The 15,481-nt window shown below is 31.9% G+C and overlaps 1 protein-coding gene across 2 annotated transcripts in view; it reads left to right on the top strand.

The window, feature by feature from the left end:
* Positions 1-15,481, top strand: part of LOC143365178 (GTPase-activating Rap/Ran-GAP domain-like protein 3) — a 93,323-nt gene that overhangs the window by 53,274 nt on the left and 24,568 nt on the right. The window contains exon 1 of one of the 2 annotated variants that reach the window (XM_076805105.1): positions 9,898-10,319. The exons of the other annotated variant lie outside the window; for it this stretch is intronic. Within the exon in view, the coding sequence (XP_076661220.1) occupies positions 10,012-10,319 (308 nt within the window). The 5' untranslated portion in view covers positions 9,898-10,011. Of the gene's footprint in view, positions 1-9,897; positions 10,320-15,481 lie in introns of those variants that run through there. 2 annotated transcript variants of the gene reach the window in all.

Raw genomic sequence — 15,481 nt, 5'->3', positions numbered from 1 at the left:
TTATTCATAGGTTTACACAATAACATGATAAGTTATCTCAAAAATGGCGAGAAGTAATAGAAGAGAATGGAAAATATAGTTCATTCATAAGAAAAGTGACGTAAATCAAAAGGAGGATATTTTGCAGGGGCGAGCCATTCGAAAGTTAGCTAAAATTGCCAATTTTTTTATCGTATATAAACCAACTTAGAAATGTAAAATAATTTGTTGTTATTTAGATACTGGGTTAATTATCATGTATATTAATTATAAAGCACACCACAATTTATGTATTTATCCTTATAATCATTTTTATAAATATATTTGGAGTTGTGTCACTTTTCTTATGAATGAATGATATGTTATTAAATAAATCTATGAATAAATACCTTAATTTTATCATGGAATTTTAATTTAAAAACTCTACGGTCTTTCGTTCCAGCCGAATATAATAAATAATACATTGAGAAGCAATATTTTAATGATACCAAGAAGTATAAGTTTATAACGTGGGGAAAAGTAATAAGGTGTCTACAAAAAGTACATCCATACTTATTGAAGCTAACTCCTCTTTACATGAACTAAAAGATCTCATTTTTTTAGCAAAGTAGTATATTTAACCCTTTGCATTCGATGCCATTTTGATTCGAGAACATGGGCATTTCATCTGATTTAGAATATATTCGTTACACATGATGTTTTCCATTTTGTTTGCATGAAATCGAGTAATGTTTACTCGTACCATACCTGAACGTTTAGCAATTTATTAAATACAATGTAGGATTTGTTTTGACTTATAGTATAGTAATTTTTAGTGGTGCATCAGAGAGGACAGTCGAGTGCAAAGAGTAAATTGCACTATATTTTACACGTTGAAAGCATCTCTATCAAGAAAATATTTTGATTTTACATAAAGTTGCATAGAACACGATCAAAGTAAACATTTTCGTCTGAGAAGAACTTCCAAAGTTAATAAACATTGCCCTTCGTAGAAGTGATTTATTGTTACATAACATACATACTAATCAAATTTATTGACGTGTAGTATGATCATTGCGAAATTAATCTGTAATCAATTAACCCATACTAAATGTTAAATAACATTAAATTCTGAGCAAGTCTCACGGATATTACTTATGGGTAGCCCTAGTACACGGGGCAATTTCAAAATCCTGGTCAGTTGGTTTAACAAGTAACTTTTTATAAAGTTTCGTATCTAATAAAATCGGTTACAAATTACGTTCGTTTAATCCTTAAGAATTAATAAAGCGTTTCTATCTCTTATCCCCTTCTTCAATAGCCATTGATCAATAGTCATTAAAGCTTGGTCGGTCGTTTCCTTCTCTATTGAAGTGAATTTGTCCGATGGAATCAATTATTATTGCGTCTGATTAAAACAATTACTCGGAAATGAATGGAAAGGCTGAAAAGCCAGGATTTTGCCACATTTTTCGCGACATTCCTCATTTGTGCGCAGTCGCGGGAAACAAAGGGTATTGTATTTTGTTCTTCTCTTTAACTTGTTCCGCACGGACAAAAAAGCAGTATTGAGAACGCCGTTGAAAGGAAAACCCACGAGTGGTTTGCGGGAGTAAGGAGATACAAAGAAATCGGAGGGTAGCTAGCGGTGGCAGTTCAAACACAGGGAGATTCGCGTTCTTTTATGCCTCGCGTCCCTTCTTATCATCGAAGGACGGGGAGAAATTATATGATACGTAGAAAACGGAGCTCGTCTCTTCATTCAAATTTTCTGCCCATTGATCACTACAAGCGAATAGGTTCCCTGCACTGAAATTGTGTGCAGGGAAGCACATTTTCTCAGATAGTACTGGGTGAGTTGTTTAACTGTACCACCTAAAAGAGAATGTTAAAATGTGGCCAATTTTTTGGTAGCTCGTACACCTAAAATATTGATAAGGTTATTCTTTGGATTCTAAGAAAATCTAAGCCCACCATTATTTGTCGGCAAAATGATGGGAAAGTAATTTACAAATGTAGATGAAATAGAAAATGCATGAAATGTCAACATTCAGACTTTACTTTTCAGCCAAAAGTTGATATTTATATTGTATGTGAAAACAAACTGATGAAAATATAATTAATTCTCGTAAGTGAAAAGGTAACCTGTAAAAAAATTTGGCAAAACTTTACTCCAGAAAACCACGAATTTTTAACTTTTTTAAATGTACATAAACGCTTAACTTTTGAACTACTGCTTTCCTAGGATTAGAACTTGTATTTTCGGCATTTTCTCGCCAAAATCTACAGGATTCCATAAAAAAAAGTTAAAAATTTCTGGTTCCCTGAGGTAAAGCTTAACCAAAAATGTGCCAAATGATACTTCTTTAATATTAAGTAGGGCATACAATATAATAATTAGCTTCTTAACGCTTAATATGAAGATGACCTTCAGATTTTATGTTATAAAGTGTAATATTTGATCTTGCGACTCAAAAGCCTGTTCAATACTGAGTAAAACAGTGTTAAGGTATGTAGGGTCAAACACTAATAATTACTGACATATTTTTTAATTAATCTTTGATGAATCTCGCTCTCAGTGATCTCACTTCTATTAATTATGTTCCGTTTTCTCAGCATCTATTGCAGGCATCAAACTCAAATTTCTAGAGCATCTAATACTATACTACATGTGCATTTTAGCTGAAAAGAATTTTGAAATACAGAATAGAAAAAATTATACAATGTAGATGATGCTGCCTATCCGGTTGTAGGCCTAATTTCAACAATGTTTTTGACTAAAATACGTGTTGCCCTTAGTACTAAGCACCTAAAATAGCTCGATCGATCGAATAGTTACTGAAAAAGAGGAGCACAAATGCGTCTATGAATTCATACGTTGGACTCAATTTTTGAGCATTTTTCATCCACTTATACCATTTGGAAAAATTCTTTTTAATATAGATTCTCATTCCGAAGATTGTCTACTATAATAATAAAAATTAATTTTTTTAATTCGATTTTTGACCCTAAAGAACGCCTACTCCCCTTAAATATAATGGACAGCATTTTGAGAATTACGTATAGGTATTAAATATTGATTAAAGAATATCTCGGTAGTTATTTGTTTTTTACCCCATACACCTTTACAGTTTTTTGCTTAGCATTCAAGATTCTTTCAAATCGCGAGATTAAATATTACATATTTTAATAAAAAAACTTATAGTTGCCTGCATATCTCGATAAAAAAGCACACCGTTAAAATACTAATTATCAGATTGTATGCCCTGCACAATATCAAACAACTTTTATTTACACCATTTTTTTATATGTATACCTAACAAGAAGTTTATAAGTAAAAGATGGTACATTTAAATGAGTCACCCTGTACATCTAGAAATTGGAAGTATTTTATAAACCTCCGGCAAAAAATATTCGATTAAACGAACTATGTCGTAGTTTTTCATTATAACATTATTAGTCGTCATACAATAGTCAGAAATAGATGTATAAAATATGTTACAAGTAGGACAACATCTCAGCTGTTTTTGTCATTTTCGCTATATATCTATATAATAATATATCTTGCGACTAAATATATCTTGCGACGCAAGAAGAAAGAAATTAAACGTTTTACAGATTTAATAAAAGAAAATCTGTAATCTATAAAGTCAAATGCAATGATAAAACTCATCACACATATAAACAGAAAATGTTAATATAAAAATGAATATATTTATATTAGTGTAAGGTACAGAATGAGAAAATTAACCATTTGTACTCCTATATCGAGTATGACTCGACATCAATTTTATTCACAGGAATTCCTGTGTCGAGTGTGACATAACATTTAAATTGCTAATTTAAATACGCATCATATTTTATAATATTCATGTTCTTCACTTAGATAAGAACTATACGTGTAGTTAACTATCAGCTAATTAATCAAAAAATTGTTTAAAATTATTGCAGTTATGGAACAGTCTTTTGAAGTGCATTTTAAATGAAATATTTAAAATAAAGAGTTGTTGAGAACAATTTTTTAACAATCTCTGTCACCATCTTCATTATTGACAATATTAAAGACTTCAAGCTTTAAAATGTGTGCAGGCTTGTGGTTTTGCTATTTATTTTTACGAAATTATCACAATTATCGACAATAATAAATTATAAATATCGACAATTTTTCGAGAATCAGAAATGTAATGTTTAAATACTTTTTAAATCCTGTATGTCTCAAAAAGTCAGTCCACAATCACATTCGTGATCGAATATTTTCTGCCAGAATAATTCATTCGCAACTCGCCTGAAGCTGTGTAGTATACTTCATTTTATCGAAAAATAATTTCCATTTTCAGTTTTCAAAAGCACACATAAATGTAAAATATTGAATAATCGGTGTTCGTTGAAGTCATATTCTAAATTACAATTAGATTTAACACATCTTACGCGGGCACTTTACCGCCAAAGTCTTACCGTGTTGCATTCATTCTTGCAACGCACATTTTGTATTTTTGCAACGCATGTCTATCCGATTTTATTGTAAAAACATCACAAAAACCCATCGATAACAATAATCCATCAATAATCCGTGAAAAACGACTTTAGTCGCTTCCCGCTCAAGATGTGAAATCCGCACAAAACGACTTTAGTCGCTTCCCGCACAAGATGTGTTACCAATTGCTATTCAATATATTTAACCATTCTCATTTTTATAACCAGTTCATACTCATTCAATTACTTTGCAGTGTATCAATCATTACTGCACGATGCTTTCTAACATTCTAAATAAAAAGCATAAGTTTTGCTGTATTTTTTATAACAATCATAGTGGTGTTTAGTAATTTCTTATATTTGCAATATTTTTTGAAGAACAAAGCTGACCTACAATACACGTCATATAAACGTGTGCATGAAAATGAGTTCGCCCATGCGTTGTATAATAACGTGAAATATTTCTTCCATTTATGACCTTTTATGACCTTGACAAGCATTGTATAGTGCATGGATATATTCGTCTTCATATACGCGCTTTCATATGACATAAAAAATATTTACAGTAGCTCTTATTAATATGCTTCTTACAATATAATAATTTTTTTAAGTTTTAAAGTCAAGAAGGCGTTAGAAGGATTAGTTTATTAGATTACATGTAAAAGAAATCTTTATAAAATTTCAGTTTATCCAAATCGCGAAGAAAATAGTAGTAGTTGCTTCTAACTTTTTTATTTGGGCTTATATTGAAATATCCGTTCGGTAGATCTGTGTCAATACTGATACATTCTGAAAATTTCATCGAACATACATGGAGAACAATCATAAACTAGAGGGTGTCCCAGGAGAAGTGTAAGAAAAAATGGGGATGACTCGTGAGGTAATTCTAAGCATATTTTGCTTTTGCCAATTCACACCGAAACGCTTTGTTTTCGTTATTAACGAAAACCACGGATCAATCAGAGCACGGCTACAGCGGACGGATTCCGGCTCGGCGATAAGTCGAGCGGTGAGCGTTGCGTTGCTATTGGACGAGCCGGAATCCATCCACTATAGCCGTGCTTTGATTGGGCCGTGGTTTTCGCCGCGTAGAACATTTTCGCAAAGGAAAAAGTTACTTCAAATAACATCAGGAATACAACTTTTCTTTCAATCATTTGTTCACACCAAATAGTTTACAAGTATGTATTTGCGTGAAACACTTAGATGAATCGCCCTGTACATTACTTTCATAATCACGAAAAGTGTCCGAAAAGAGACAAGTTTGTAAATAACTGCGGTCGTTTCCGAATTAGTTCAGAAAAGTTATTCACAGAAGGGGCAATCTAATACCGAGAATAGTGTACGAAAAAGTTTAGCAATCAAATCCTGTCAAATGAAATGGGAAGAAGGCATTCCGTAGTTATTCAACGCCGAGTTCAATTAACATGACTGTTCTGAAATCCACCCGGCAGACAAGCGAGATGCGATGCCGAGAAATAGTATCCTCGAGGATCATCAAATCGCACGAGCAAACATCCGCGACTCTCCGTGTCGAGTGGCCGGTCGCGATGTCAGCAGCGGTCCAAATTCGTCCAAAAGAAACTTCCACGCGTGCGTAACCCTTTCGTTACTGATGCCGACTATAGTCATCCTGCGTTGAGAACACCGTGGACCGCCAACTATAGCGGCTGTTCATTAAATACTTTTTATATGCACAGGAAACGATTACAAATGGCCGGCGTGTAATTAATCAATTGGTAATCTGTCATTTTCGTTTCTCTCCTAGATAATTCATTGATGCACATGAAACTGCCGTTTTAAATTAGAAAGCTTCGAGCAAATCAATGTATTATACCGACGTTAACAATATTATTTTGTAATTAATTTCACTAATTTTTTCACCACGATTATTAATATTGATTTATACACGCGATACTTGTAAAAAGCTGTTATTCAAACCAGCAAATTTCCATAGTATGCTATTAATGATTGTATTGTTCGTATACAGTGGAGCCTCGATTATCCGAACTAAACAAGGGCGCCTCGTATAATAGAACTGTAACTTAATTCAATTTCTAGCTTCAATCTGTATTGATTTGTACAATGTTGAATGTTGTTAGAATAATACGGACTTTAGATAGCATCGGTTCGGATAATCGAGATTCTACTGTACTCCTAATTTTTGGAAAAGTTACTCAACTTTTACATAAACCCTTTTCACATTCATAATCTATCGTTCAATGATAAAGGTAGCAATTCTATTTTTATTTAGATTCAAATAAAGCAAAGAAAGCAATAAAAATAAATAACATCTTCTATTTTCTCTTTTTAGGATAAAATGTATGGTTTCTCAAGAGTTTTGCATAACACTAGGTTAACTAAAAGTCAAGTCAAAAGATAATTAAAAAATAATTGTAAAATAATGAGAAAATATTTAATAAATATATCTTAGTGCAAAGAGAACTTCATAAAATTGTTTACACAGGTTTTGCAAAGTCTACACAGGTTTTGCATGGATTCTGCGAAGTCATTTGTACGATGGGAGAACCAATGAAATCGCATTAAAATTGGACTTTTCTCTTGGTTTATTTTTAGGACTCTTATTCGTGACTGAAAGATTGCCTCTTGACACCTTTTCACTCCTTCTCGACACTTTCCTAAAGGTTGCCAATATACATTGAGTACTTTCGAATCTATTTTGATGTTCGACTGGAGGCTATCATGGTCTAGCCATTGTTCAAGTGTAGCAGTTATTAATAGACTGCAGATGTTTGTGCAAAGAATTACGTAAAATACCTGTGAAATTACCCAGGCCCGATTTTCTTCAAATTTTGTGTATTAGTAGCCTTATCGAGATATCGATTTCGTACAATATCTTCTTTCCCAGGCCTCAAGGACAAGTGATTTGGGGTTGGGGGGTGCGTATTTTACAAAATCTTTCAAGGGCTATAATATTTGATCGGGAACAGACATCGACTAGCAATTTACTTTCAATTAATCATTTAAAAAATTAAGCTTTCTAACAGAGCTGGGTAAAATAGTATCTGAAATAGTAAATAGTAAGTAATCCTATATCTTTAAAATGTGCGTACAACTTTGAAAATAGAATATTCTGTTTGGTGCAATAATTTTTTAAAATAGTATCTCATTTGATCAATGTTGAGAATATTTGAATTTCGTCTTGAAATATTTTATTTATTTTAAATGTTTTTGCTGAAAATAATGGTTTGTATTCGATACATGTATGAGTATAGAATGTTTCCTAGTGGCAAGAAACATTGCGTGTTTATATTGTTTATCAACAAACGTTTGTATTGTTTATAGTTTTTATATTACTTTATATTTATATAATGTATACATGTATATTTATATAATTTATATATTTTATATGTATATTATTTATATACTATTGTTTACATTGTTTATCAACAAACTTTTATTGTTATTTATTAAACGGCGATAGGAACTCTTAAATTTTTTATAAGAAAATAAATTGAAAAAACGCACTACTTACAGAATAATTCATTACTCCAAGTAAGATTAAAGAATTTTATTTTATGCCAGATTATTAAAATAAAATATTTTATTTTGTGTTTCAGGTTATTAAAATGGAAATATTTTATTTTATGATTCAGATTCTTGAAATAAAAATATCCTATTTTGTGGTTTAGATAGTCAAAATAGTAATAATTTATTTTTGAAATTGTATATCCTATTTAAAACACCATTTTCTTCGAGTCAAATAAAATCTAAAGTATTAAATAGTATTTGTAAATATTTCCCAGTATTCTATTCGCTAATCCATACAGCTTGACATTCTGTGAAACAAGTATTATCCACCAGTCTTCGTTTTAAAAAATCGTTTATCAGAATGCCACGGATAAACGGAAATTGAATATCATTCGGTTGAGAGATCATATTGGCTGAACAGAAACGAGTATTACCGCGAGTATTACCACAAATATTTTACCAAAAAGATAGGAATATGAATTAAAACGGAAATAACCATTTTACTGCCAATAATATATCCGCGAAACTGCAGTAATAAATTTTCTTTTTATGTGGTCATCTAATTCCTTGTTATAGTTGTTCCATCATTTTTTTCAGTATCTTCAGAATTAATTTTATAATCGTAAAAGCCTTATTTATCAAACCAATTTATTTATCTATAAACCAAACATTAATTCATTGTAAATGTTTAAATAATCTCTCTTAAATTAAGTTTTTTGTTACATGACAACTGCAAAGTCACTAACCATCATTTTCAAAGTTGCTTTAGATTTCATTCTTTTTTCCACAATGTGCAAACTTTTGGTGTAGTAACGTTATTCTTAATACTACAATGCACTATGTGATGATATATTTTGCAAAAAGTATTTAAACATTCATAAACACGTAAATTACCATTTTATGCAAAAAGATTAATACAATATATTTTTATTCAGTTAGCAAATATTATTGTTACTTTGGCTTATACTACTGCTTCTCACTTTTTTATATGATTACTACAAATAGAGGAAATGTTGATGTCTTTTATGATCAGCAGTTTCATGTGCATCGTGATGTGTAGAAGGGAGTTGCCAAACTCGTATCGTTTAATATATATTTTATATTACATTTTTTCATTTATGTAAATTGTTGCAAGTACAACATTGGAAATCGTAGTTCACTGTTCAATACCTCCATTATTAGTTACAGCAATAAAGTGAATATTTTTAAAAAATATAAAAAGTAAATATAAACTATATTTGTATCAAATTAATATAATACAACTGTATTATCTGTGTTCAAGAACGTAGGGTCGCAGCAAGTAATGAATAGAAACGAAGATGTGGTTAAAAATAGACATTATTGATTAATAACAAATCGGTGCAGTACCAATCTTGTAATAATTAATAATTAATTTTATATAAACGCTGGCACAGTTTGCAAACAACAAAGATGAAAGAATATGTAACGTGCTAATTAAATAGAATACGGATCATCTCATCGATTTCACTGATACAGGTATGTTGTGACGATTAATGTCTAGAGTATCTTTTGCTCACATGCACATACATACATATATGCATATATTCACTTCTCGGTTTTAATTTAAGTTAAAATTGTTGTTTTGCACACGAAATCAATAGAATTTTTGCGAGTATCAACTATTTGATCAAATGAAAGATGAAATGAAAAATTATGTGAATTTCATTTGAGATTAAAATAATGGTGCCTACATATATGTATGTAACACAGTGTAACATCTCGGTGCTCGCTAATAGCATAAACGCTGATGCGACATTAAATAAATAAGTAAAACAAAGAATAAGATAATGAAATAATTATAAAAAAATTATTTGGTTGTTCAAATGAACTAACACATGATTATTTCAAATGACATGTAGCCATTATTTGTTACGAAGTACGGCGCTTCGTATGTTATCGATCGCGATCCGTGTTCGTCAACTCCTTTCACAACGAAAGAAAGGTAGCCTTACTCCACTTCAGTTTGAATAATCGTTTCTCGGTCAGTCTCGGCCGTGACGAAAGGGTTGAAGTATTAGCGAGCGACAGGGGTCGCAGGGACGCCCTTGTGACAGCGTCTCCGGGAAGATGTTGTGCCTGGACATGAAACTGGTCTCCCGGTTGCGCGGAGTATCGTTGACTAGTGGCTCGTCTACAAGCGTATCACCGCTCCCCTCGTCGGCGACCTCGACCTCATCGACGTCGGTCTCTCTGGAAAAACGCAAACGCAGCAAAGGGAGAAGAGAGAGCGGTTCGGTGACGGAAAGCGACAGCGAAGAGGAAGCGTTACCTCCCGCTCACGAGATGATCCGACGAAATAGATCCAGATCCGTCTGCGTGTCCGCGCTGCCATCCATGCAGCTCAGATATCTTCATCGACGAGCCAGTCATCACGTGTATGTTGCTCGCATCTCGAATTTTGTTTTATTTTACTCACGGATCGAAACAGTTATAAAACTTTCTGATACACTCCGCGACGATACTATAAGGCACTATACAGGCTGTTCCTAGAAAGTTGTACTTCCTTGAAAAGGGTGATTTCCGAGGTCGTTTGGAGTAACTCTTTCCATTGCGAAAATGTCCTCCGCGACTTTGGGAACAAATTATTAACGAAAACCACGTTCAGATTCCAGATCGTCGGCAGGCTCCGCTGAGTGTGACGTTGGCATTAGCCCAGCCGGAATTTGTCCGCTGTAGCCGCGCTCCCAGTGGTTCGCGTTTTTCGTTAATATCTCCTTAACAAAGCTGCGAAAAATATTTTTGCAAAAGAAAAAGTTACTTCAATTGACAGCAGGAATCGCCACTTTCAACGAAGTACATTTCTGGGACACCCTGTATGAAACCATGTTACAAAAAGGAATTTCTTTTTTCTTGTGTACTATGTGTTGTACTTCTACTCGCGAAGACTTTCTTCGACGCCATATTGTAATTAATATTTCTAAGAGTTACAAAGCTAGATAACAGTGGCTGATGACACTTCCTATTAACCAAGACGAAACTATAAGACAACCTTTGTTAAGTAGGCAAGATGAACGGTATGAGAATGGAATTTTGATTGAAAAAGTTAATAGTAAGCATGCAATATTATAAATAACAGTAAACTTGTCATATTTTATGTTTGTACAAAATTCTGCAAGGAAAAAAATTAAATTAAATTAAAGTGAACACGATTCATACTATTTTAAAGGGCAAACTTCATTGTTAGAGAAAATTTTGCAAGATATTAGGCAGAAGTCGTTATATTAATTAAAAGGATAGCATGAATTTCAAAAAATTCGGTGATCTTCTAAAAACACTAATTTTGGAGAAAGACGAGTCATCTTGAGGAGGTATGCAACCCTATAAGCCTAATGAGATGGAGTAAATCTAACATTTTTTTTGGTGCACAAAGATACTGTACAGAAAAGAATTTTTTAGGGAACATTAAGCAACATTTTAGTTTTATTTTCATATGTTTTTTATTACACAAAATTACAAAATGGTGGAGTTATATAACATTATCTACATCCATGTCCAGCAGAACCTTGTTAGCTTGCACCCAACAGTAAAATGACTGGAATATAAAAAATAAAATATTGTTGTATTAACTTAAACAAAAATAGATCATCTTCAATGTAGTATACGTCATTTTTTATTAGCCATTGAATATTGGTAAGTATTACAACTAAATTAACATTCTGAATATGTAATTTATTTGTTTTATTTGCGCAGTTAACTCGTGGTTCAAATCTTGTTAATGCTTAATAATTTCTCTTATGGAACCCTTTTTGATAAATGCTTTAAAATAACTTGTCTCCATGGAATTTTTATTATGCAGTTTCTATTCATTATGCAGCCGTTCCATAAGACTACAGCTGTTCAATTTTCGAAGAAGTTCCTAAAGCTAACATTTCTTTCTACGTAGAAAAGTTTCACAGGAACAAATATATCTTTTTAAACGAAATGTAGAAGTTCGAACAGAATGTTTTTAGAAACGAAAGATAAACTGTTCATTTCGATCCCTGCTTTTATAAAATCCGCAGTCTACTCATTAATGACAAGAATAGAACGAAACAATTGAGATTGGTAAAACTATGTATCTGCAAAAAAAGAGAGGAGTAGGAGTGTTGTTTAAGTAGTTATGGTTTAAACTCCATTCTTTAAATCACTAATAAATCACTCGAATAAATTCAACACACATGAACATGTTGTTTTCCTTAGAATGTAACGCTTCCAACGGTAGAGGTGCTATACAAATTATTATAGTAATGTACCAATATTTTTATGACCAGAAAATGTTCATTTTTGACATAGTATTTTTTAAAATATCCTTCCATAACTGTCATAACATTACAGTTGTCATTACAGTTTAATTTGACTAATTATGTGTTACTCGTAATTTCATATTTGAAACAAATACATTAAATTACAATACAATCGTAGAAAAATAAGAAATATTACAATACCCAATGTAACACATTATTTTTGTTTATGATAAACTACTGAAAAATTCATATTGTTCCGATATACCACTTTCTCGACTTACATTATCACAGAAAAACTAAGTATGCTATTTTTTTAAAATATTGCAATCGGTGATGTACTTACGTACAAGGGTAAATACATTGATCATTTGATATTAGTCTCATCATCGACAAGGGTATTAAGTTAGATTACTCAGAAAATCCAACGATTTTAAGAATTTCAATTCGGCTCCAGATAGGTATAAGATGGATATAGTGCTGTAATATAAAGCACAGGAATTTCGAGCGTTTCTTTGAAAACGGATATGTGACTGTAACCTCAAAAGAATTTCATAAATCCCCGCTTACGATGTAACTGTTTCAACTGACCCCATATTTCGCAGCCAAACTCTTCGTTTTGTACCTCGAACTGTCCTAGACTACCTAAGCTTGGCAATCAAATTGCCAGAGGAAGAGAGTGCATTTTCAAATGAAAAATTCTATGAAATTCCCCTATAAATTGCAACCTGTGCTTCAGTTACGGTCCAAACTAATTGTCTCATTTCTCGCGTGTTTGTCAACGGTGTTGTTTGCCCACCTGAATTCCCAAGATTCTCAGCATAATCGTTTAAAGGATTTTTCAACGCGTATCGCATCGAATAAAATACTGCTAATTTTACAAATTGCTAATCATGTTTTCCTTCACCTTATGTGAATGGAAATATAGTTCCAAATAAATCTACACGTGGGTATTTGTAAGTTAATTAGAAGGAAGATGCCGGAACAATCATAATTAGACTGCGGGTTTTTATACAGGATAAAAATTTTCTAAGTCAGTTGTAAAATACAGAAATGAAGTACAAATGCACTTTTCCTAGCAACAATTTTATTAAGTCGAGAATAGTGTGATAGAGTTCATGAATTTTTCTAATGTCTTCAGAGTTTTGGATTTTACCAGTTCATTTTGTCGCAAATGTATAGAATCTACAGTAGAATCGTAACTCATAATGCATCCAATAACTTTTAACACTTTTACTATATCGACCAGTTCTTTGTTGCGACTAGACTGCAGATTTTATGCATTTATGACAAAAGCGGTAGGGCGCAATTAGAAACAGTTGACAATTGAAAGGATTTAAGAACATCGATACATTATTTAAAGAGAAAAATAAATTTTCATAAAGATTCGCAGTCTGATTATGACAATTGATGAAAGAATTTCTTCGCATTTGTTTTCGCATACAACATAGGTATACATACTTTGAGGAGGGTTAGCAGCAACGTTTCCAAAATGTTTGCTGACCTCTAACCCTTCAGGGACGACGCGCGATTGATGGGTCTTTTCTGTAGGATCGACATTGTACGATATTACCATAATCTGCAAGTGGTTCAAATAGATTTTGGTACTTTTCGTAGCTGTCTTCAAGTTCTAAAAACTATGAAGAAGCAACGTTGGGCATATTATATTTGAAATAAGATAACAAATAATCGTTCGAAATAATGAATTATTTTAAATATTTTATTATTTTTATTTTACAAATAATATGAAAAATTTATTTTTATTTGGCGATTAAATAAAATAAACTATTTACAAATAATATTCTATTTGAATAACTTTTCATTTCAATTACATCGTCCAAACAAAATAATAATTAGTTTCACCTCAAAAAGAGGTTATTGATGCAACTAAATTGATTATTAAATTTGTATATGTTAATTTTTGTAGTTCTATGTTTAAGGTTTAGCAGGATTTGTTTCTAAAATTGTTAACGCAGTTGACGATATTGACACAAAAGAAATAGAATTTTGGATAGTAGGAATTATTTGATCAAATGAAAAATGAAACGAAAAATTATTTGAATTTCATTTGAAATAATTTTGAAAAAATTATTCGACTGTTCAAATAAACTAACATATGATTATTTCAAGTGGCATGTAGCAAAATAAGATAATATATTATTTTAACGATTATTTTTCAAATAATTTATTTCGATAATGCCCAAGCCTGCTATGAGGTAATGGATGAAAGTGTATGGTACCCAATCACCTGAGCACGTGTAATCAATCTTGAAACCTTGGTCGAAGTCAGTACGGTGCAAAGGTTGTCCGCAAAGGGTTAATACAGTGGCGGACAAAAGAAAGTTTAAATAGTAATGTAATGTATAGGATAACTACCACAATTTTGAAATGAAATTTTATTTTAAAACAACAATTTTTTATTATAAATATCTACATCCTAAAGTAATGAAAGCGAGAAAACTAGAAAAGGCGTTAGACAATCTAGTCAAACATTTACTTAATTTTCTTAATTTTTCTGAATCTTTAACTTTGTAGGACCTCTGTTCCTATCTATTGCTGCCAGTTTGTTGTACTTGCAATTAACCCCTTGCCGTATGATTATCTTCACGGTCACAATAATTAAATCTTCTTTGTCTCTAATAATTTCACATAAGAGATTATATAATAATAATAATAATTATATATATATATATATACGTTTCCTCGGTCCATGACCTTGAAAGACCTTGAATAATTATAATTGAGTAAAAAGAACTATTATCGTGGACATTTAAAAATGGGTGATTCCATTTTTTTTTTAATTAAGGAGACCACGATATCTCTAAAGAAATGACATAAAACAATTTTTATGGCATCGTGTGAATCCCATTAAACCATCCAACTTTGTCCTCAAGACATTTAAAACCAAGATAGTATATTTGAATAGTTGTTAGTATTATTACAATGGAAAAGACCTTGAACTTACATACTTTTGTCCGCTGCATGTGTCGAGTAAAATGGATTGTTGATGTATTATGTGAAAACAAACGAATAAATAAAAGGAGTTTGATCTCGTGGCGAGGATGCTCCAGCTTAGATGTACACATATGTTATCAATATTTGAAAAAAATATGCAGAAACTCCAATTTTAGACTTTCTTTTGTCCGGCACTGTAGTTTATATTGTAAGAAGAAGGAAGAAAAAGTTATCAACTGAGTCATCAACCGAAAAAATATACCGCAATGCAGTGGGGTAAGATGCCAGGAGTTATTGTATATTTATGTGTTAGCATTCAGTTTCCGTCTATTTCATAGTGAAGTAGTAGTAAAGTATGTTGT

Source organism: Halictus rubicundus, chromosome 2 (genome assembly GCF_050948215.1).
Source record: "Halictus rubicundus isolate RS-2024b chromosome 2, iyHalRubi1_principal, whole genome shotgun sequence".
NCBI lineage: Eukaryota > Metazoa > Arthropoda > Insecta > Hymenoptera > Halictidae > Halictus > Halictus rubicundus.
Note: the sequence above shows the minus strand (reverse complement) of the source record. Positions and strands in the feature narration are given on the sequence as shown.